Source organism: Ruditapes philippinarum, unplaced genomic scaffold (genome assembly GCF_026571515.1).
Source record: "Ruditapes philippinarum isolate M1 unplaced genomic scaffold, ASM2657151v2 ctg1679_1_1_1_1, whole genome shotgun sequence".
Classification (NCBI taxonomy): domain Eukaryota; kingdom Metazoa; phylum Mollusca; class Bivalvia; order Venerida; family Veneridae; genus Ruditapes; species Ruditapes philippinarum.
In genome coordinates, this window is record NW_026860676.1 from 58,147 (window position 1) to 81,638 (window position 23,492).

Consider the following 23,492-nt stretch of genomic DNA (forward strand, 5'->3'; position numbering starts at 1 on the left):
TTAGTATAATGATCTAAAGGATATCTCTGAAACGTATACAAGTCCAGATTATAAAATAAACTGAAGGAGTATCGGAAACAAACTTTCTAGTTAATTTTTTATGGATATTTGAGATCTGTGAACTTCTTTCCAATAAGTACATGAAGTATTTTACACTGCTTAAGTTTAAGCAATTTAACCTCTTTCGTGAATCTTTTTTAAAGATACTTCTTGTAACAACTCTGCTCCAGTTCGGCGGGCATTTGGCAGTCTGTGACTGCTTCTTGTTTAATTTGGTATGGCACTTTAATAGGCGAACTATGAACATATAGAGGATATTTGTTTTTGTGTGTGTAAGATGAAATTTATTTCATTGAGTAGGCTTCAAAAACAGTATTCTCACGAGTGGCGTAGCCACGAGTTAGAATAGTTCACGAAAAACAAACAAATTTTCTTTTTATTTTATGCTTTAAAACAAGTTAAAACGAAATTTCTTTAATATTAACTTTAATATTAAAATCTGTTTTCCAAACTTGTAGCCTCTATTAGTCGAATTTCTCATAAAATACATGAAGTTTTGGGCTGAAAAAATAAGTTTGACAATCAACGTTAAATGGCAGTCATAATATTCATTTTATCCAAAAAATATGAATGATCGCTTGTTTTAATAATAAAAACAAACAAATCTAGTAGAAGAAAAAAAGAAGTCACACAATCCGACCTTATTTCCGTTATTTACTGCGAATTGATATTAGACCTGGCCTTGTGAAATGTAAGCGGCCGCCATTTTTAAAAGTTGAGTATTTCACGGGAGGAAAATAATTGCGTTTGATTCAGAGGGATTTCATTTAGATTTGTTAGTCATATATCTTTTAAGAAGAAAGAAAACTTATTTAAGGATTGTTACAGACAATAAATACAAGTTGACAGATGTGTTAACGTACAAAAAGCGGCTAGGAAATTGGAAACATGGAATTGTTGAAAGACTGCCTTACGAACGCTGGGTTGTTTATTTATTTTTTGGGCTGATGGCTGCCATTGCTTTTCAAGTTTTCATATTGCATAAGGCAGTTATTGCTCGTAGGATACTTAAATATGCCCAAATGTTATTAAGAGCAGTTTTGCATGTGGAAGGAATTGTATTTTTCAGACTGCAAAAATGAAACAAAAAAACTTTAGAGACGATATTTGGTGATTGGAAATTTGAGTGAATTGGAGTAAGTTTTCTTCTTTTATACTTTTGAAATTTAAGTTATTTATCAAGTTTAGCTTTGCGTCTACTAAACAGCCCTGACAATGTCAGAATTGTCAGCAAAAATAATATTGAGGAACCACATGGGGAAAACTTAAAAAAGTAGGTTCGTCATAGAAAAGAGTGAAATTATATTTTGATAATTTTCACTGTGAAATTATCTAATATAATTTTCACGGATCAATCAGTAATCACTGAAAAGCATGAAATAAAACATTTATTTATATTTTTGCAGTGTTGAGCACACTCTTCGTAAACATTCTCCAGCTGAGGAGCCACTTATCGATTGCTTTGGAAACCTTGTTGACGAATCAAATCCAATGGACAAAATAAACAACAGTTTATTCTGGCATAGCAGTAAAATATGGGTAGCTGTTCTTCTTTAGTTTTCTTTGTGCACGTGACCTCATTCCTATTCACTTTTTATATATAGATATATATAATCAAAAACGCTATTATAAATTTGCCGTAGCTTTCGGCCGGCCTTGCGGCCTTCTTCAGCAGCATTTATTTCACATATAAATATATCAAACAAAACAATGGAAGTGACGTAACGTCATATATATATATATATCATGTAATATTTATAAACATGGATATTAAAGTTGTTGGAGCTTATCAATCGTATAGGAGATTAAAGTTTATTCCAGGACTGAATTTTTTTAACATAATACGCATTACGTTTAGAAATTCTAAGTTTATTATAATTAAATAAAATGAATTTAGATGCTTGTCATTTAATATATTTTATACAATTACAGTTAAGACTCATAAAAATTTTAGGAATATTTTTACATCTGTATTAAAGCTCATCTCTCAGGTTTATAGTAAGTATGAAATAATTTAGGCTAATATTTTGACTTATTAATATTTAGCAAACATGTAGTCGCATTAGATTCGTCTTTAGAATGAATATAAATTAATGCACTTTTGATTAATCCCAACAGTATTTAGGCAATCTATAACATGGAGCATGGATCACATACATGTTTTATTTTTAAAAATGGCAAGTAATTTATGTATTTTATTTGGAAAGGTGTATACTCGAAGTAACGAAAGCTTTTATGCTTTTCGATTATTTTAAAAGGTTTAAGCTCGTTAGTTAAGCAGAGAGTTTCTAATATATTCTCATAAAATTGGGAATAATATTGAAATAGAAACAGTGCTTTTAAAGTTGCTGGAAAGAAGTAATTTTAGTTCGGCAGGAAATGTTCTTAGAAGTCAAAATCCCATTAGTTGTACTAAACGTTTTGTTTGCCTTTTCTCTCCCTACCTCTCTACAGGATAAAAATGACAACATTACGTTGGAAATCTATCAAATCGACAACAACAAAGAACCTATTGCGATCATGAACATTACATTGGATAGTGTTGACGTTGTTAGTTCAAGTTATCTTCTCGCAAGACCTATATTGATAAGTAAGATGAACAATTATACAAAAGTAAGGTAAGTTCAATCTCTATTGAATGTGTTGTACATATGCGCACGACCTTTGTTAACCATAAATAAAATTTTAGTACATATCGCAAACTCATTAAGAATTATTCTAGGGGTGATATAATGTATTAATTTAAAATTCAGATCTTTAAAACCTTAAAAATATTTTGAAAATGCATTCATCGCAAGGGCTGCATGTGCGATCAATCAGACTATGTCAGACAATGAAAACCTTTTTTGCCGAAAGTACATTAAACCAATGCGTAATAAGTTTGCACACTCTTCAATGGAAGTGTTTTTTTTTGGTTCCTGGTCCTACTATGCCCGGAATCAGTATCAGCAGGTTACCTTCGAAGCACGCAGGTGATTAGTTTTTCTGGTTTCCTGTCTCATTATGTCTCCTATTCAAATTGACATTCGTAATCCCTTGCCGATTACCATAAATCCAAATGCGAAGTTTCGCAGAAGACTCTTTACGCATTCACGATCGTTTGATGAATTTATAAAAACACTGATTCAAGTACACTTTACAAGTTATGGTAAATTACAGTCAAAATAATAATATTTATACGCAACTTATAAAATAAAAAGAATTAGACGCCGAGTTAATATCAACTTCCAGTAGGTTTCCTTTTCACGATATCCTTTTCTCGAATTAGAAATATTAATCTCGAAATTTGATTTTAAATCAGTTTAAGTTCTCCGAAGCGTACTGGGATCCTTCATATTTACCGGACAATCAGTTTACCGGACAAAACCTTTACCTGTCTAATATTGCTTTAATTTTGTTTCGATTCAAAAGCAATCCGGTCTTAATCGCCAAAACACTTTCATTTCGAAATAAATAACAACAAAACCACTCCCATGTAAATATTGTTGATTCAGTTCTTGATTTACTTACATGCTCTTTTGTGTACTTCTAATTTCATGACCTGGTCATGCGGGGGAATAATGTGTTCTGCTCATGCCCGAATATTGAGGCTCTTAATGGGTTATTTTAGATAAGTTTCGCTTTAATATTTTCTCTGCTTTATCACAGCAGACAATCAAAACACATTTTAATGATAAAACTATATTTAAATTTAATACAAATAGTATTTCGTTGTTGTCTTTTACAAGGAATTGCAAATTAAAAACCATATAAAGAAACGGGCCACGCCCGATTTTTCAAACCATGGGAGGAAACTCTACATGAAATGTAAAATGTATTGACTGGATTTTACAGGCTTCATAATGACGAAAATGAAACTGTTTGACAAAGAACAGAATTCCAAGTGAACATAAAGCTTATGTTTCATGATTTACGATGATTGACTTAATAAAGTGAATTTCCATTACACCCCATATATATAGGCCACTTCGTAATAAGCATGGCTGCCGTGTCTATTTTTTAATATCATTTTTTTTCCAACATCTTAAAGTTCCTGTAACTCAAATTTTATGGTTTTATATCATACGTATAATGCTCAAATGAATGATTATCAATATCAATATTGTAAGTTCCAAAAAGCATTATTTGTAAAGGTACTACCGAATTTACATTTCATGTTAATAAAGGGAGATAATTAGAAATTTATTTTCTATAAAGTCTAAGTCAAATTTTTCAATAAGAAATGAAAATGCATATATTTAATGATGTAATGTGAACAAATATTTGCAGTACATTTTTACATATTCTTTGATGTTTGTTTAATTATATACATAAATAAATAAAAATTCACTTAAGTGTGGTAATAACCTTTATTACAACATACAGGATGTTTTAACTTTGTAGTAGTTTTCTTGCTGATTATTTAAAGATAAATTTCAATTTACTTGAAACACAATGAATGTCCGGTAAATTGAGTCGTCCTTACACATTTTTCTCTTATAATACCCTTTCTTTTAAGACACGGTTTTCTGGTCAAAATGTTAAATTTCGTGATAAAATAACGTTTTTGTGTATAAAAAACCCAAAATCAAATGGGTAAAGTTCCGTTCGTTTTTATGGTTTTAAATAAAAGTTACAGCGAAAAAAACCATCATATTTTGTCCGGTAATACGAAAGATCCCAGTATATTCAATTTAGATATGAAAATATATAAAACATGAAATGATAGTATCTCGAAAATAAAAAGTATAGTGTGTAGAATCGTTGAGTGAATTGTGCGGTCTAAAGTTTGCAATTCTTAGTAAGTGTGTAATAATGTGAAACTGCCAATGGGTTCATAATAACTTAGTGAATAAATCAATCGATTAAAATATATTCTGCCAAAAAATCTCGTTTGGAGGCTTTGTCATGTTTATAAAGTATATAATAAACTTTTATTTCATGCTTTCCAGTGATAAACTGTAATAGAATATTATATGTTATTTTGGTTTTGGAGTGATATATGTGGATATATTACCTGTCAAGATTTTATATCACCCGAGCCGTCGGGCGAGGGTGATATTTTATCTTGGCAGGTAATATATTCACATATATCACTCCAAAACCAAAATAATAATTTTATTACCCTTCCCCTGCCAAGTTAAGACGATTTTAAAACACATCATTGCTGCTTCAAATGAAACGTCGAAATAAGATTCCCTTTAGGGTACCCCTTTACCACAACATGACGTCACATAAATACATGACGTATTTTCTTTCGAATCAAACGAATGTAAACAAAAGAAAAGGAGTAGTCTGTTGAAAGCACTTTTTTGGAATTAATATCAAGCTTTCACAAGGTCATATTTGTTTTCAATACTGATGAAAATATGTATCATTACTCTATTTTGGTAAATAATTATCATTTGACAGTTAAAAAGTGCTTGTAAATCGGAATTTACATCGCGTAAAATCAAACCGTACGCGCATCGCCACAGCGCATGATGTTTACAACGTGGGGTACCCAACGGGGAGATTTAGTGTGTATATTACTCGTCTGGCTCGGTAATATCAATTTCTTTCGGGTGATCAATATCAAATACAAAAGGCTGAACAAATCTGGAAGGGTAATAAATCAGATGATAATATTCTGATAAACCACTAGTGAAATTTATAAAATATAATTTTTACTGTACATAGCTGGACAAGATCTGAATGCGTATGAAAAGAATATTATAACTCAATGGAATAACAGGCAAAAGTAAAAGGCGTCATACGTAAATTTTGCTTCTGTATGAAAAGAAGTTGAGATCATTATACATCATGTTAAAGATCATACATCATGTTAAAGATGTAACAAAATAAGAAAAATTTAAGAGACCTATATTTCAACATTTATGATGTGACGTCATGACGTCATAAAGGAGAATGCGCGACGTTACGCGGCAAAAAAAGGAAAAAGTGCTAAAAATCACTTTAAAAGTAAGAAATAAAAAGAATAATTTATTTGTAGTACATATACGATTGAAATATATTTCATTCGTGAACACCAGCTATTCTATTTTCACTCGTGGCTATGCCATTGGTGAAAATATTGCATCAGGTGTTCACTCAGCGAAATATATTTCAATCTTACACGCAAAACAAACGAATATCCTCTATACCTTTATCAATACATTACAAAATATTTTAAGTGTTGATATTGAAATGATGGTGTGGTGTTCTACTGGATTCTACGGTAAAGCGTGCAACGAGACATGTCCTCCCGACAACATAAATTGCAACATTGGAGAATGTATAGGTATGTATTATACTATTTTTATTGTATGATAGTCGATCTAACAGTTGCGGCGAGGGTCAAACGCCCGGTTTAACTTAATATGTCACAGACCTGAAAATCAGGCAATTAATTCAGTGGCTAAACATTTCATAAATCTCTTACATGATGTTGCCATAAACTAAAAAATTAAATTGTCCTTCTCAGATAAGAGTCTTAGCTTTTTTGATTGTAAGAAGTTAATTAAAACGTTCAATGTCCTCATGCAAAAACGCAGTGCAACTTTGGAGTATGCGTGAATTGTACTTTTTATATCTATTTTTCATTATTAAAAACACTGTTTCAGAATTTATGTCTGATCAGGATCCATGCTGTTCGCTTACAAACCCTATTACAAGTAGAGAAACTGATAGCGAAGAGCATGGATCCTGATCAGACTGCGCGGATGCGCAGGCTGGTCTGGATCCATGCTGGTCGCAAACCCATTATGTTGGTTTTGTCGTGACGCGGCTCAAATGGCACGTAGATTCAAGCAGCGCTCATTTGTGCATTTTATCGACTGCATAATATAAAAAAGGTACATCAAAGTACTATTGTAATTGTATTGTATCACTTTGGTTGTTATGCAACTTTTGTTCCATAATGCACCCGGGTTTTATAATCACGTCTATGCAGGCCTCTTAATCCGTAGATACATATTTGTCCAACGGCAAACTGCAAGATATAGTAGATGTAAGGTCATCAATATGATATGTTTTTCAGAGTCACAAGCAAACAATAACGAAACCTCGTCAATGCAAATAGACTATCACTGTAGAAAAGGAACATGTAATAACGGTGTATGCCAGTGTCCAGATGGTTTTGCAGGCGACAGATGTAACGTGTTTTCAACTTATATACTTCCTTACAACAAAACTTATCATTTTCTAAATGGCACGTCCACAAGTAATAACACATGTGAAAATGGATACAAGAACTTCAATTGTGACGAGAGAGATTTTTGTTGCAATAATGTATGCAAACATGGCCGTTGTTCAAATGATGTGAACATATATTCATGTGACTGTGATGAAGGTTTTGAAGGATTTAACTGTGATATGGACATAAGATTATGCAACAACGATCCATGGTCAAAAACAACGCTACCTGTTTTGACGACGATAACCCAATATACAAGTACCTGTCAACCGGGATATTCTGGATTAAATTGTGAGGTAAGATATCAATTATTGTACACCACAATACATGTCGAACAATGCCCAAGCCTGCATTGAAGAAACAATCAAACTATACATGTATCTGTCAACCGGGATATACTGGATTAATTGTGAGAAAGCATTATCAACTTTTTGTACACAAATACAATGTTCAGAAAATGAACCTTGCATTGAGGAACCAAACAAACTATACATCGTATCTGTCAACCCGGGATAATTCTGGGGACTAAATTTTGTGAGGTAGATATAATTATTTGTACTAATAATACATGCCTGAAAATGCCACCTGCATTTGGGAACAAACAAACTAATACATGTATTGTCAATGCGGGATATTCTGGATTAAATTGTGAGAAAGATATCAATTATTGTACTAATAATACATGTCAGAACAATGCAACCTGCATTGAAGAACAAACAAACTATACATGTATCTGTCAACCGGGATATTCTGGATTAAATTGTGAGGTAGATATCAATTATTGTACTAATAATAAATGCCTGAACAATGCCACCTGCATTGAGGAACAAACAAACTATACATGTATCTGTCAACCGGGATATTCTGGATTAAATTGTGAGAAAGATATCAATTATTGTACTAATAATACATGTCAGAACAATGCAACCTGCATTGAGGAACAAGCAAACTATACATGTATCTGTCAACCGGGATATTCTGGTTTAAATTGTGAGGTAGATATCAATTATTGTACATATAATACATGTCTGAACAACGCTACCTGCACTGAGGAACAAACAAACTATACATGTATCTGTCAACCGGGATATTCTGGACTAAATTGTGAGATAGATATCAATTATTGTACTAATAATACATGCCTGAACAATGCAACCTGCATTGAGGAACAAACAAACTATACATGTATCTGTCAACCGGGATATACTGGCCGTAATTGTGAGAAAGATATCAACTTTTGTGCAAATAATACATGTCAAAATAATGCAACCTGCATTGAAGAACAAACAAACTATACATGTATCTGTCAACCGGGATATACTGGACTTAATTGTGAAATAGATATCGATTATTGTACTAGTAATACATGTCAGAACAATGCAACCTGCATTGAGGAACAAACAAACTATACATGTATATGTAAACAGGGATATACCGGAATAAATTGTGAGGTAGATATCAATTATTGTACTAATAATACATGTCAGAACAACGCCACCTGCATAGAGGAACAAACAAACTATACATGTATCTGTCAACCGGGATATACTGGCCGTAATTGTGAGAAAGATATCAACTTTTGTGCAAATAATACATGTCAAAGTAATGCAACCTGCATTGAGGAACAAACAAACTATACATGTATATGTAAACAGGGATATACCGGAATAAATTGTGAGGTAGATATCAATTATTGTACTAATAATACATGTCAGAACAATGCAACCTGCATTGAGGAACAAACAAACTATACATGTATCTGTCAACCGGGATATTCTGGATTAAATTGTGAGGTAGATATCAATTATTGTACATATAATACATGTCTGAACAACGCCACCTGTACTGAGGAACAAACAAACTATACATGTATCTGTCAACCGGGATATTCTGGACTAAATTGTGAGGTAGATATCAATTATTGTACTAATAATACATGCCTGAACAATGCCACCTGCATTGAGGAACAAACAAACTATACATGTATCTGTCAACAGGGATATACTGGATGTAATTGTGAGATAGATATCAATTATTGTACAAATAATATATGCCTGAACAATGCCACCTGCATTGAAGAACAAACAAACTATACATGTATCTGTCAACCGGGATATACTGGACTTAATTGTGAGGTAGATATCAATTATTGTACAAATAATACATGCCTGAACAATGCAACCTGCATTGAGGAACAAACAAACTATACATGTATCTGTCAACCGGGATATACTGGACTAAATTGTGAGGTAGATATCAATTATTGTACAAATAATACATGCCTGAACAATGCAACCTGCATTGAGGAACAAACAAACTATACATGTATCTGTCAACCGGGATATACCGGACTAAATTGTGAGATAGATATCAGGTTTTGTACAAATAATACATGTCAGAATCATGTAACCTGCATTGAGGAACAAACAAACTATACATGTATCTGTCAAACGGGATATACTGGACGTAATTGTGAGGTAGATATCAATTATTGTACAAATAATACATGTCTGAACAATGCCACTTGCATTGAGGAACAAACAAACTATACATGTATCTGTCAACCGGGATATACCGGATTAAATTGTGAGGTAGATATCAATTATTGTACAAATAATACATGTTTCAACAACGCCACCTGCATTGAGGAACAAACAAACTATACATGTATCTGTCAACCGGGATATACCGGATTAAATTGTGAGGTAGATATCAATTATTGTACACACAATACATGTCAGAACAATGCAACCTGCATTGAAGAACAATCAAACTATACATGTATCTGTCAACCGGGATATACTGGATTAAATTGTGAGAAAGATATCAACTTTTGTACACACAATACATGTCAGAACAATGCAACTTGCATTGAGGAACAAACAAACTATACATGTATCTGTCAACCGGGATATTCTGGACTAAATTGTGAGGTAGATATCAATTATTGTACTAATAATACATGCCTGAACAATGCCACCTGCATTGAGGAACAAACAAACTATACATGTATCTGTCAACCGGGATATACTGGACTTAATTGTGAGAAAGATATCAATTTTTGTACAAATAATACATGTCTGAACAATGCAACCTGCATTGAGGAACAAACAAACTATACGTGTATCTGTCAACCGGGATATACTGGACTTAATTGTGAGGTAGATATCAATTATTGTACTAATTATACATGCCTGAACAATGCCACCTGCATTGAGGAACAAACAAACTATACATGCATCTGTCAATCGGGATATTCTGGACTTATTTGTGAGATAGATATCAATTATTGTACTAATAATACATACCTGAACAATGCCACCTGTATTGAGGAACAAACAAACTATACATGTATCTGTCAACCGGGATATACTGGACGTAATTGTGAGATAGATATCAATTATTGTGCAAATAATACATGTCTGAACAACGCCACCTGTACTGAGGAACAAACAAACTATACATGTATCTGTCAACCGGGATATTCTGGACTAAATTGTGAGGTAGATATCAATTATTGTACTAATAATACATGCCTGAACAATGCAACCTGCATTGAGGAACAAACAACCTATACATGTATCTGTCAACCGGGATATACTGGACGTAATTGTGAGGTTGATACCAATTATTGTACTAATAACACATGCCTGAACAATGCCACCTGCATTGAGGAACAAACAAACTATACATGTATCTGTCAACCGGGATATACCGGACTAAATTGTGAGATAGATATCAGGTTTTGTACAAATAATACATGTCAGAATCATGTAACCTGCATTGAGGAACAAACAAACTATACATGTATCTGTCAAAACGGGATATACTGGACGTAATTGTGAGGTAGATATCAATTATTGTACAAATAATACATGTTTCCACAACGCCACCTGCATTGAGGAACAAACAAACTATACATGTATCTGTCAACCGGGATATACCGGATTAAATTGTGAGGTAGATATCAAGTATTGTACAAATAATACATGTCAGAACAATGCAAGCTGCATTGAGGAACAAAAAAACTATACATGTATCTGTCAACCGGGATATTCCGGATTAAATTGTGAGGTAGATATGAATTATTGTACTAATAATACATGTCAGAACAACGCAACCTGTATTGAGGAACAAACAAACTATACATGTATCTGTCAACCGGGATATACTGGACTTAATTGTGAAATAGATATCGATTATTGTACTAGTAATACATGTCAGAACAATGCAAACTGCATTGAGGAACAAACAAACTATTCATGTATATGTAAACAGGGATATACTGGACTAATTGTGAGATTAATTGTGTTAATTTGTGGAGTAGATATCAATTATTGTACTAATTATACATGCCTGAACAATGCCACCTGCATTGAGGAACAAACAAACTATACATGCATCTGTCAATCGGGATATTCTGGACTTATTTGTGAGATAGATATCAATTATTGTACTAATAATACATACCTGAACAATGCCACCTGTATTGAGGAACAAACAAACTATATACATGTATCTGTCAACCGGGATATACTGGACGTAATTGTGAGATAGATATCAATTATTGTGCAAATAATACATGCCTGAATAATGCAACCTGCATTGAGAACAAACAAACTATACATGTATCTGTCACCGGGATATTCTGGATTAAATTGTGAGGTAGATATCAATTATTGTACTAATAATACATGTCTGAACAATGCAACCTGCATTGAGGAACAAACAAACTATACATGTATCTGTCAACCGGGATATACTGGACTTAATTGTGAGGTAGATATCAATTATTGTACAAATAATACATGCCTGAACAATGCAATCTGCATTGAGGAACAAACAAACTATACATGTATCTGTCAACCGGGATATACTGGATGTAATTGTGAGATAGATATCAATTACTGTACTAATAATACATGCCTGAACAATGCAACCTGCATTGAGGAACAAACAAACTATACATGTATCTGTCAAACGGGATATACCGGACTAAATTGTGAGGTAGATATCAATTATTGTACAAATAATACATGTCAGAACAATTTAACCTGCATTGAAGAAGAAACAAATTATACATGTATCTGTCAACCGGGATATTCTGGATTAAGTTGTGAGGTAGATATCAATTATTGTACAAATAATACATGTCTGAACAATGCAACCTGCATTGAGGAACAAACAAACTATACGTGTATCTGTCAACCTGGATATACTGGATTAAGTTGTGAGGTAGATATCAATTATTGTATAAATAATACATGTCAGAACAATGCAACCTGCATTGAGGAAGAAACAAACTATACATGTATCTGTCAACCGGGATATACTGGATTAAGTTGTGAGGTAGATATCAATTCTTGTACAAATAATACATGTCAGAACAATGCAACCTGCATTGAGGAACTAACAAACTATACATGTATCTGTCAACCGGGATATACCGGGCTAAATTGTGAGGTAGATATCAATTATTGTACAAATAATACATGCCAGAACAACTCTACTTGTTTTGAGGAACAGACAAACTATAAATGCCTCTGTACACCGGGATACAATGGTATAAATTGTGAGACGGATTTCAGTTATTGTACAAGCACTTCATGTCAGAACAATGCCACATGCATTGAGGAACAAGCAAACTATAAATGTATCTGTCAACAGGGATATACTGGCACAAATTGTGAAAGTGAAATTAATCACTGCTCTTTTAAACCTTGTAAGAATAATGCAATATGCATTGAGGAACAAAATAATTTTCACTGCGTTTGTACACCTGGATATACTGGAACGACTTGTGAAACTATTACTTTCTGCTCCAGTTACCCGTGCAACAATAATTCAACATGTCAAGATATTGAAGGAAGCTACTCATGTTTATGTAGAGATGGATTTACAGGACCAAATTGTGAGCAACGTACAAGCAGTTGCCAATCAGACCCTTGCAGAAACAAATCCACTTGTTTTGACAAATATGGAGGTTATATTTGTTTGTGTAGGGAAGGAATAACAGGAGAACGCTGTGACGTACGAGATGTGTGTGCTTCCGGTCCATGCTTGAATAATGGAAAGTGCAAAACAATGGGATCAAACCCTGGGGGATATATATGTGAATGCAACGAGCTTTTTACTGGGAATCATTGCGAGTATGATATAAATGAATGTGAGAATGAATCAACTTGCACAAAAGATAAGATCTGTAGAAATAAACATGGAGGATACCATTGTGATGGTAAGATTAATTTTGTTATGCATCTAAGTATACATTTCGATATATCATTGCTGAATATGCGATGTGGATGTCCCTGGAATCCATGCCTAATACCCCGGTCACATATTCACGGAATACGCCCACGGAAGAGCCACGGATTAATTCCGGCATCGTCAGTAGCTACCCGTACTGGTCAGTAGCTCTCCGTATTGTATCCGTAATCAATCGTAGTAGTCCTTGTATAGCCGTAGCGATCCTTAACAATTTTTGAACATGCACAAAAATTTGCTACGGAAAAATCAACCGTAGCGTATCCCTGCTAGTCCGTATTAAACCGTACTGATACGTACTGGTCCGTACGAAAACCGTACTAGTCCGTACTGATTCGTAGTCCACCAACTTGTCAAGGATTTCCACGGTTTAGTACGGAGAACTACGTATTTGTACGGTTAGGGACGTATAAGCTATGGTTTTAATACGGATTTATACGACATTGTCACGGAAAACCACGATCGTAATACGTTGTACTACGGAGAGGCAGGGATTAGCACGGTCTTATACGGTTTATTGCGTTGCAACACGAAACGGTACGGAATGGTACGGTCCACCACTGTTTAGTACGGATGAATTAAGTATCATGTACTTTTTCAAGGGTATAAATACTACCTTCTTGTTAAAAACAGACATATTTGCGGGAACATTCAATAAATGATAATTGCCATTTACTGGCTGCAACTTTATATTGAAATGGCTCAGAATGCGGAGGCAGTGGTCGAGCTGCTTGATGACATGCATAGAGGTAAAAATATATTAATATCGTACTACAATTCATAAGTAATAGAATAACATTTAATGTTACATATTTTACAAACATTGGATCGTGAAATTGGAGTAAATATGTACATAAAACGAAGTGTCTCATAAGCCTCGGACGCTGGCCCTTGAGTGATAATAAGATTAATTAACAAGCTTTTTACATATTTTTAAAACATAAACATTCACGATAATTAATGTAATTGTAAAATGAACAGCAAATTTTAAAATTAAAAGAGAAGCAGTATTGATCCACATTTTTCATTAATGCTTACTAGTCCATATCTAATCAGGTAAGAGAAGACAGACGAGCTGATGGATTAGAGATGGGCTTTTACGAAGACTCCTTCATGTTTAGTATGAGGCTCTCATGGCCGAACTTGTTGAGGATCCAGCGTCCTTTAATCGGACCTGATATGTCTCGGGGGTCGGACGCGGTTAGGTCGAATCCTCTCCGCCAAAATCATTGAACTCTGCAATTCATTTTCTAGGTGTTCTTTTCTTGCGAGGCATTTTGAAAATGAGCATGCAAGAAGTTGTGAACGGATGTATTAGGTCCATATAGATCCGTGGCAATTCGTTCTTCTCCGTATCAATTCGTTCTTCTCCGTATCAGACCGTACTTATTCGTACTAACCCGTGCTTATACCGTAGCAGACCGTAGTGTATCGTAGTGTGTCCGTCCTGATTCGTGTCGCTCCGTATCAAACCGTGTCAGTCCGTAACAGTCCGTGTCTCTCCGGGGCTTTTGGTGGAAAATCCGTCGGACTCCGTTCTCATACCGTTGTGTGTCCGTACTGGAACCGTAGCGGACTACGGAATTTCACATTTCCGTAGTAATCCGTGAACAATTAGACCGTAGCTCTTCCGTGGCATTATCCGTGAATATGTGACCGGGGCATAACGTTATCGTATCACAGACGCAGACGCACTCTTATGGTAGGCATTACTATGTGTTCTAACTAAATCCAATTTTGAATAATTAATAATGAGATCCTGTCCGTGGTTTGCCCATGTGGTCTGTTTGCTGTCCTGCTGGGCTCATTTTTGTGGTTCTGTGTTGGGGTATGCGTACATTGAATGTCACCCTGTATTGATCTTGTTTTGCACCTTTTTTTAAACAACAGATGAGCCTTTTTGAGAAGGCCGTTTGTTCATAGATTTAACGCCTTTTCATTTTCTTGGACATTTTTAAAGCATAAGTGTATAGCAATAAATCAAATATAATAAGTTTACCATAGTTCTTTTTAACATTCTTAAACTTACTAATCATATATCACGCCGTTTTTAGAGCAGGTTAAATTATTCAGTTTATATCATAAGTTACAAAATTATCACATGTATCGTTTCGCCATTAATATTACATAATAACCAAACATTAACCTTGAATGGACGGACATTATACTTACACTTGCCAGACATTAATCTTACACTGGCTAGAAATTAACCTTGCACCGGCCAGACATTTATCTTACAATGACAGAGATTAAACTTACACTGATCAGACATTAACCTTTCACCGGCAAGATATTTACCTTACACTGACAATACATTAAACCGCCACTGATCAGACTTTAACCTTGCACTGGGCAAACAATCTTTTACTGGCTAGAAATTAACCTTGCACGGGCCAGACAATTTATCTTACACTAACTAGAGATTCAACTTACACTGATCAGACATTAAACCTTGCACCGGCCAGACATTTACCTTACACTAACTAGGGATTAAACTTACACTGATCAGACATTAACCTTGCACCGGCCAGACATTTACCTTACACTAACTAGGGATTAAACTTACACTGATCAGACATTAACCTTGCACCGGCCAGACATTTACCTTACACTAACTAGGGATTAAACTTGCACTGATCAGACATTAACTCTGCACTGGCCAGACATTTACCTTAGACTGACCAGAGATGAAACTTACACTGATCAGACATTAACCTTACACTAGCCAAACATTCATCTTTCTCTGGCTAAAAATTAACCTTGCACCGGCCAGACATTAACCTTTCACTGACCATAGATTAAACTTATATTGATCAGACATTAACGTTGCACTGGCCAGACATTTACTTTATCCAGACTGGATTAACTTAGATATAGATTTTTGGCGGACATCATATTGAATCTTAGCTAATATTAAACATACACATTAAACTTTGCTTACATTGATCTAACACTAAGCTGACATTTAACACGGATTTTAGATTCGCTCTTGAATAACAATGAAACTAACTTTGCCCTGACATTTCAAACTTACACAGAGCTGATATTAAACTAAAACCGAGCAGATATTGAAATAATACCGAATTGATATTTAGCTTGCATTGAGCTGATATTAAACTTACACTGAACTGCTGATATTTAACCAACACCTAACTGCTGATATTAAAATAACACCGAGCTGATATTTAAATAACACCGAGCTGATATTTAACTTACCACTTAGCTGATATTTAAGTAAGCTGATATTAAACTTACACTGAGCTGCTGATATTTAACCAACACCTAACTGCTGATATTAAAATAACACCGAGCTGATATTTAAATAACACCGAGCTGATATTTAACTTACCACTTAGCTGATATTTAAGTAACCCAGAGCTGATATAAAACTAACACCGAGCTGATATTAAGCTAACACCGAGCTGATATTGAACTTACATCGAGCTGACTTTAAAACTGAGCTGATATAGGTTACATTGCGCTAATATTTTACGTAAATGATCGAATTTCTGGCGTTTGTATTTCTGAATGCAAGAGTTTTAAATTTTCTATACATGTTTATTTCTTATTTACAGATTTATACCAGCTGGAAACAAGAAATTACATGGAAGGTTTTGCTAACGTTAACACGGACAATATAGTACAAAACGTTATTTCTATACTGAGGCAAAGTATAGTTATTTGTGATGACGCGCAGGTTTCTATTGACCAGACACGGTATAAGTGAGTAATGAAAAAACTGAAGTTAAACAAATAGATTTTTATTACTCTTCCAGATTTTTTCCGCCTTTTCGATTGGATATTGATCACCCGAAAGAAATTGATATAACCGAGCCAGACGGGTAATATACACACTAAATTTCCCCGTTTTGTACCCAACGTTGTAAACAACATGCGCTGAGGTGATGCGCGTACGGTTCGATTATACGCGGTGTAAATTCCGATTTAAAAGCACTTTTTAACTGTCAAATGATATATATTTACCAAAGTAGAGTAATGATACATATAACCATCAGTATCGAAAACAATTATGACCTTGTGAAAGCTTGATATTAATTACAAAAAGTGCGTTCAATAGACTACTCATTTTCTCTTGTTTACTTTCGTAAGGTACGGGAAAAATACGTCATGTATTTATGTGACGTCATGTTGTGACGAAGATGTATCCTAAAGGGAATCTTATTTCGACGTTTCAATTGAAACAGCAATGATTTTTTAAAAAATCGTCCAAACTCGGCAGGGGAAGGGTAATAAAATTATTATTTTGGTTTTGGAGTGATATATGTGGATATATTACCTGCCAAGATAAAATATCACCCTCGCCTAACGGCTCGGGTGATATAAAATCTTAACAGGTAATATATCCACATATATGACCCCAAAACCAAAATAACATATATTATTTATTAAATAGAATGCAAAATATTATTTAACATACAAAAAAGAAAGTTTGAGTTTGATTATCAAACAGAAATAAGATACGAATATAAAGATATATTTTATAATTTGTTGTTTTTTTAAGCAAAGGAAATCTCATTTAATCATAGAATTGATCGGTTAAACAAGTTTGCTTGCTTATATAAAAAAGCTTACAAATCTCTGTTTATGTATATATTGTATTGAATATTACATATTTGTCCAAATCACTTAAAAAGTAAGTGTCTGTAGGTTGTAATTTTATATACAGTGTACATACACATTGATATGTTTTAAATTACACCATTTAGGTCCTAACGCCTAAAAACATAAAATTTGATTTTTAGCTCATCTTAGCTAGCTCAGTGTGAGATTTAAGGATCGTTGAATGTCCGTCGTTCGTCGTCTGTCGTCCGTCCACACTTGTTCGTTAACACTCTAGCGGTCACATGTTTGCCTCAATCCTCATCAAACTTTGTCAGGATAATTGTTTAGTTAATAGCTCGAAAGAGTTCGAACATGGGTCATCTCGGATGAGAAGCTAGGTCACAGAAGCTAAAAATAGAAAAATCATGTTAAAACTCTAGTGGCTACTGTTTTGATCCAAATATCCTGGAAATTGGTCTGAAAGTTTGTTTTGATGATTTCTAGGTAAAGTTCGAATATGGGTCACCTGGGGTCAAAACTAGGTCACACTGCTCAAATATGGAAAATCATTGTTAACACTCTAGTGGTCTCATTTTTGACCCACCTGTCATGAAACTTGGTCAGAATGCTTGTCTAGGCAATTGCTCGGATGAGTTCGATTGGTCAGGTGAGCGATCTAGGGCCATCTTGGCCCTCTTGTTTTACATACATTAGCTTGGGCTTTTAAAACAAAAAGATATGTAAAAGATACTAAGGAATATACTCAGAAATTAGCTGAAAGTCGTCTATACTTGCTATTCTTATTCCGATGTGAGTTCACAATTCTGTGAATTTAGTATATTTGTTAAACAGGCAGTGGAGACAATGGCTTTTATTACATGCATTTCAGTGGTTTATTGAAATATATCAGTGAAACATAAAACTTATATTTGACTGTTTGAAACAGTGAAATTATCATTTTGATATGTTCCACTGTTTTGGATTAAAGCCCGTTACGTTGTTTCAGTGAAATACCAGCGTGCCAATTTAATGACGTAACTTAACGTCGTAAATGACGGCACGATGTATTATTATTTGGCGCGATTTTCATTTAGTATTAGATAGAAATGTCTTTTTAAACGTTTATTTTCGTGTAATAAAAAGAAAATTTGTTTACTTTAGTGTAAGATCGAAATGTATTTCACCTCTTGAACACCAAAAAGTGGCCGTGCCACTCGTGAAATATACCTTTTGGTGCTCACTCAGTGAAATATATTCCGATCTTACACAAAACCAAACAACTCTATATCTAAAACCAGTCCAGTCTGCATAGAAACCCGTATAATCTGATCGGACTGTTTAACTGATTATTGATCAATCTTATTATTCTAATAATTCAACCTTTAACATGCTGGAATCGAACATATTAAGCATTTGTCATCAAAACATTATACATCTGCCAAGCTCTTTCCAGACTTTACATTTGGCCGACTTGAAAAATTGAACATGTATTAAGATAAAAACAATAAATTGAAATAAAATGAAAAATAACAAATTCTTAAAATTGAAACTAGAAAAATGACAGGTCCATAAGGGAGGTTGGACCCATTTAAGTAGCCAAGTAGGTTAAGAGGTAGAATAATACAAACCTGTAAATAAAATTCCGATTTAAAGCAAGACAAAAATATCACACAAAAAAACCAAACAGAAAAGCAATTATTTGTATGGGCATTTTCAAAACATGAAATGTTAACAACATAACTTTATACTTACTTGTACACAGTTGTACAGGTCAGTATTAAGAATTATCATATCCTTTAAGTATCGGGGCCATATGCCCAACATTATGTAATAATTGGAAAATCCTTACGCGATGTTCAGTTCTTTTTCTACGATTCTTTGACGATTTGACATCATGAACCAATCAGCAGTACATATGTTTTCATTTGTTTTTTCTTACATCATTACGTTTTTATCATAAATTTAAACTCGATGTAAATCATTATCATATGAAACAAGAATATAGTTAGTGTATGTCAATTTATGTCGGGGTTTAACGAGAAAAGGGGGAGATTTTCAATATTTGGATGAATAGACATAGATAGAATAAAGAAATTCAGAGGGTTGTTTTTTTAAATTTTCTCGGTTTTATCTTCCTCAGAGGCTCTGTTGCAATCAGTGCAATTTGTGATGGAAGACCTTTGACACGGGATGAAATGGCTAGAGCTATCGGGCAACACACGGAAATATTCCTTAATCATCCGCATGATGCAAAACAGCATGTAAAACAGGTATTGGAATTACGTGAAATAAGCATTGCGAAGTTAGGATTTATTAGACCATATGTGTCGGTAATAAGATAGATCTAATGTGTTTGGCATTACTTATTGACTATATTTCATATTAATTTATAAGATTTTTAACATTTATCTAAATCCTTATCGCGTTTGACATGGTTGACTTTGAACGAACTTTGACATTCTTCTTACTATATTACGAAAAACAATATCAGTATAAATACGTACATTGCAGCCACCCTACAACAGCCAGCAGCCGGAATAAGTGGCTGTTGACCAGAGTTGAAAGGTGACAGTTGGAGAGAGTATAATTATAGAGTAAAAATGTCAGGCGATTAAAAACTGGCTGTTGTTAGGAGACGACTGTTGCACAGAGTTAGGCGTTAGGGGGAGTTTTATTGTGATTAATTTGTAATCAGTATTTTCAGTCATGATTCTATCAAGTGGAAAAATTACAAATGTTACACTTGCTATTTTTAGAGTTGGTTAGAGTCGCACTGGATCATTCTTGTAGGGATTGTTATAGGTCTGGTGGGTGCAGTAGGTGGGACACTACAGGCTTTTTACATTGTTCAGCGGTAAGTTTTCTAGGATATTTTTAACATCGATCGAAGGGAACCAAAATATAATTATATATATTCAGAGACATCTCATGTACCTTGATTTTTAAAGATAGTAGATGCATATTTCAGATAATACATGAATTCTACAGACAGCATATGATGAATACCAGTGTTTTGTTTCATCTTCTTTTCTTTCTTTTCTTCTTGAAATTGTATGCGTTAAATACGCGTATATAGACTTCTAGTATGTTTTAAAGTGAATTGGTCTACGATTAGCACATTATACTGAACAAAAATACTTCTATTAAAATATTTCTTCTTCTTTTTCGTATAAAAATGAAATGGTCAATAATAATATTTTGCTCTAGAATAAAACTCATAATCTGTTATGAACGGATATGAAATATCGGAAAATGTTCATCATACAAATGTACATATATGATTCTTTCACGGTTTGTTGTCATACATGATATGAGATACTTTCAACATAAATATTATTAATGAGATAACAGACCATCCATTATGCCTCAATTTACTTTAAATCTGTTTTCAGATATGACTCTAAGAAAATGATAACAATATGAGTGTACGGTTTGGACAAGTTTTAAGTGTAACATTTTGTTTGTAAGCTAAAATTATTAACTATTCAAATGCCAGAAAAAGGGTTATTATTACGGTGGCACAGGTGACATGTGGTGTAAATAAAAAACACACACACACACGCACGCACGCACGCACGCACGCACACACGCACGCACGCACACACACACACACACACACACACACACATGTCACCTCTGTGCCACCGTATATAATAGTTAAAGTATAATATTTATAAACATGCAATATTTAACTTTTACAGAGCTCGAAAGAAACTTGTAGTTGACCGTGAAGCAAGGGAAATATTGACTAAAAGATTTTCAGTTCCGAGACCACCAAATGGGACCAGACAGCGTAACCAAGGAAACGCCGGATATTTCACGAATCCTTTATTTTCTTAAGGACAACATTCAAGAACTAATGATGATGAAAGATTGTTATATCAAAACGAACAAACTGTTATAAATCATGCCTGTCTTTTTTGCAATGAATTTGTTAAAAATATGTTAACATGTTGATAAGAATTTAGACTGTAAAAACTCTATTCTACTGTTTAATCTAAAGACATCAATTTTCTGTTATTAAATGATAAAAATAAATAAATTTAATTGTTTATTTACAATGCAGTGTTTTGACTTTGCATTAAGTATTCAAGAGTTTAAAGATAACGTGTCTACATAATGGCAATGTTAATTTATATGCGCGACAGATATAGAAGTAAAACAACAACAACAGCAACAAACAAACCATCATACAACGCTTTTCTTCTTCTCATCCTTTACTGAAGACAAGAATGAAAACTAAAGAAATGACAGTAAAAAGGTAAGAGACAAATGACATTAATAGACGATGTCCGAAATCAATGGTCAAGAACAAATTATTGGTCACGTCTCAGCGACCTCTGGATTACAAAGCCAGCTATCTTTAAAAAAAGAAATGAGAAAACTATGAACAAACGTAAATTATTGTGCTGCTTCGGGTTGTTTACATTAGATATATACTATATTATCGCTGTTATTTCTTAGCAGGGAAAAGATATCAAAGAATATCACAAAGTGTATCATAAATGACCGTAAACAGTCTTTCTACATTAAAAGTCGAGATTAATTTAAAAAAAAAAATCTTTATCGATAGAAAACAGTCTAATTTCACCATTCATCTAGAGTTCCCAAACAATAGTGTCGAGATTCTAAAAAGGATCACACGATTATGACTTGACACCGGAAATAATGCTAGTCGTAATGAAGCACTGTTCAAATGTAGATGGAGATAATTACACGCCTATGGATGGTCGGAAATGAGCTCCTCATACCGGAAAAGTGTGAAAAGTGGACATGTTCCCGCCAATATGATTCATCGTCTTTGTTTTTGTCATGCTGCGGGTAGGTTATTAAATGATAACGAGCTGTTCCTACTCACCATTCGCCCAAAAGCTGAGGGGTTGCCTTGAAAGGTTGAGGCTCCAGACTAGCATCCACTGTTTATCCCGTCGTTGCAACATCCGAGGCTTTCCAATTTCATTTTTTATGTTTCAGTGCCATATGACCAAAATTGTGTTGGTGCGGCGTAAGACGAAACAAAACAAAGCCCCAAAGCGTGTATGTATTTGCTTGGTGCTCTTAGAAAGAAGATTTGCATTAAAATAACATTTCTTTCGTTTATGAAAACACCTTATATTAATGTTCATAAATTACGTTTCCTCTGTATATATAAAAAAGATAAACTACGCTGAAACTATCCATTTTTTAAAAGGATTAGCAGCTAAAACAGACGTTAGTAGTTATTAGTTCCTAGCCTCAATACTGATGTGTTATACTGATCAGTGTCTTCTTATTGAAATAAAACAAAATTAAATCTAGAAATATAATCTTTTCAAAAATACAAAATAAAATAAGCTCAGCATAAATACTTTCTCTGATGTGCATAATGTGTGGCACATTCTCGACGGCTTAATTCTTCATCACAAACGAAATAAAATTGTTTAATCTTGTATTCTGGTTCCCTGTTTTAAGT

At 33.9% G+C, this 23,492-nt stretch overlaps 2 protein-coding genes across 2 annotated transcripts; both read left to right on the top strand.

The window, feature by feature from the left end:
* The first annotated feature begins 6,228 nt into the window (after nucleotides 1–6,228).
* LOC132713018 (protein eyes shut homolog) lies at nucleotides 6,229–11,052 on the top strand. The gene is made up of 3 exons (XM_060695456.1): nucleotides 6,229–6,319; nucleotides 7,058–7,509; nucleotides 7,903–11,052. Exons 1-3 carry the CDS (start codon nucleotides 6,229–6,231, stop codon nucleotides 11,050–11,052), a joined length of 3,693 nt encoding a protein of 1,230 aa, XP_060551439.1.
* Nucleotides 11,053–11,806: 754 nt separating this feature from the next.
* On the top strand, nucleotides 11,807–23,031 carry LOC132713019 (neurogenic locus notch homolog protein 2-like). Its single transcript, XM_060695457.1, has 5 exons — nucleotides 11,807–13,448; nucleotides 17,053–17,200; nucleotides 20,181–20,310; nucleotides 20,797–20,894; nucleotides 21,742–23,031. Exons 1-5 carry the CDS (start codon nucleotides 11,807–11,809, stop codon nucleotides 21,878–21,880), a joined length of 2,157 nt encoding a protein of 718 aa, XP_060551440.1. The 3' UTR covers nucleotides 21,881–23,031.
* The last annotated feature ends 461 nt before the right edge of the window (nucleotides 23,032–23,492 follow it).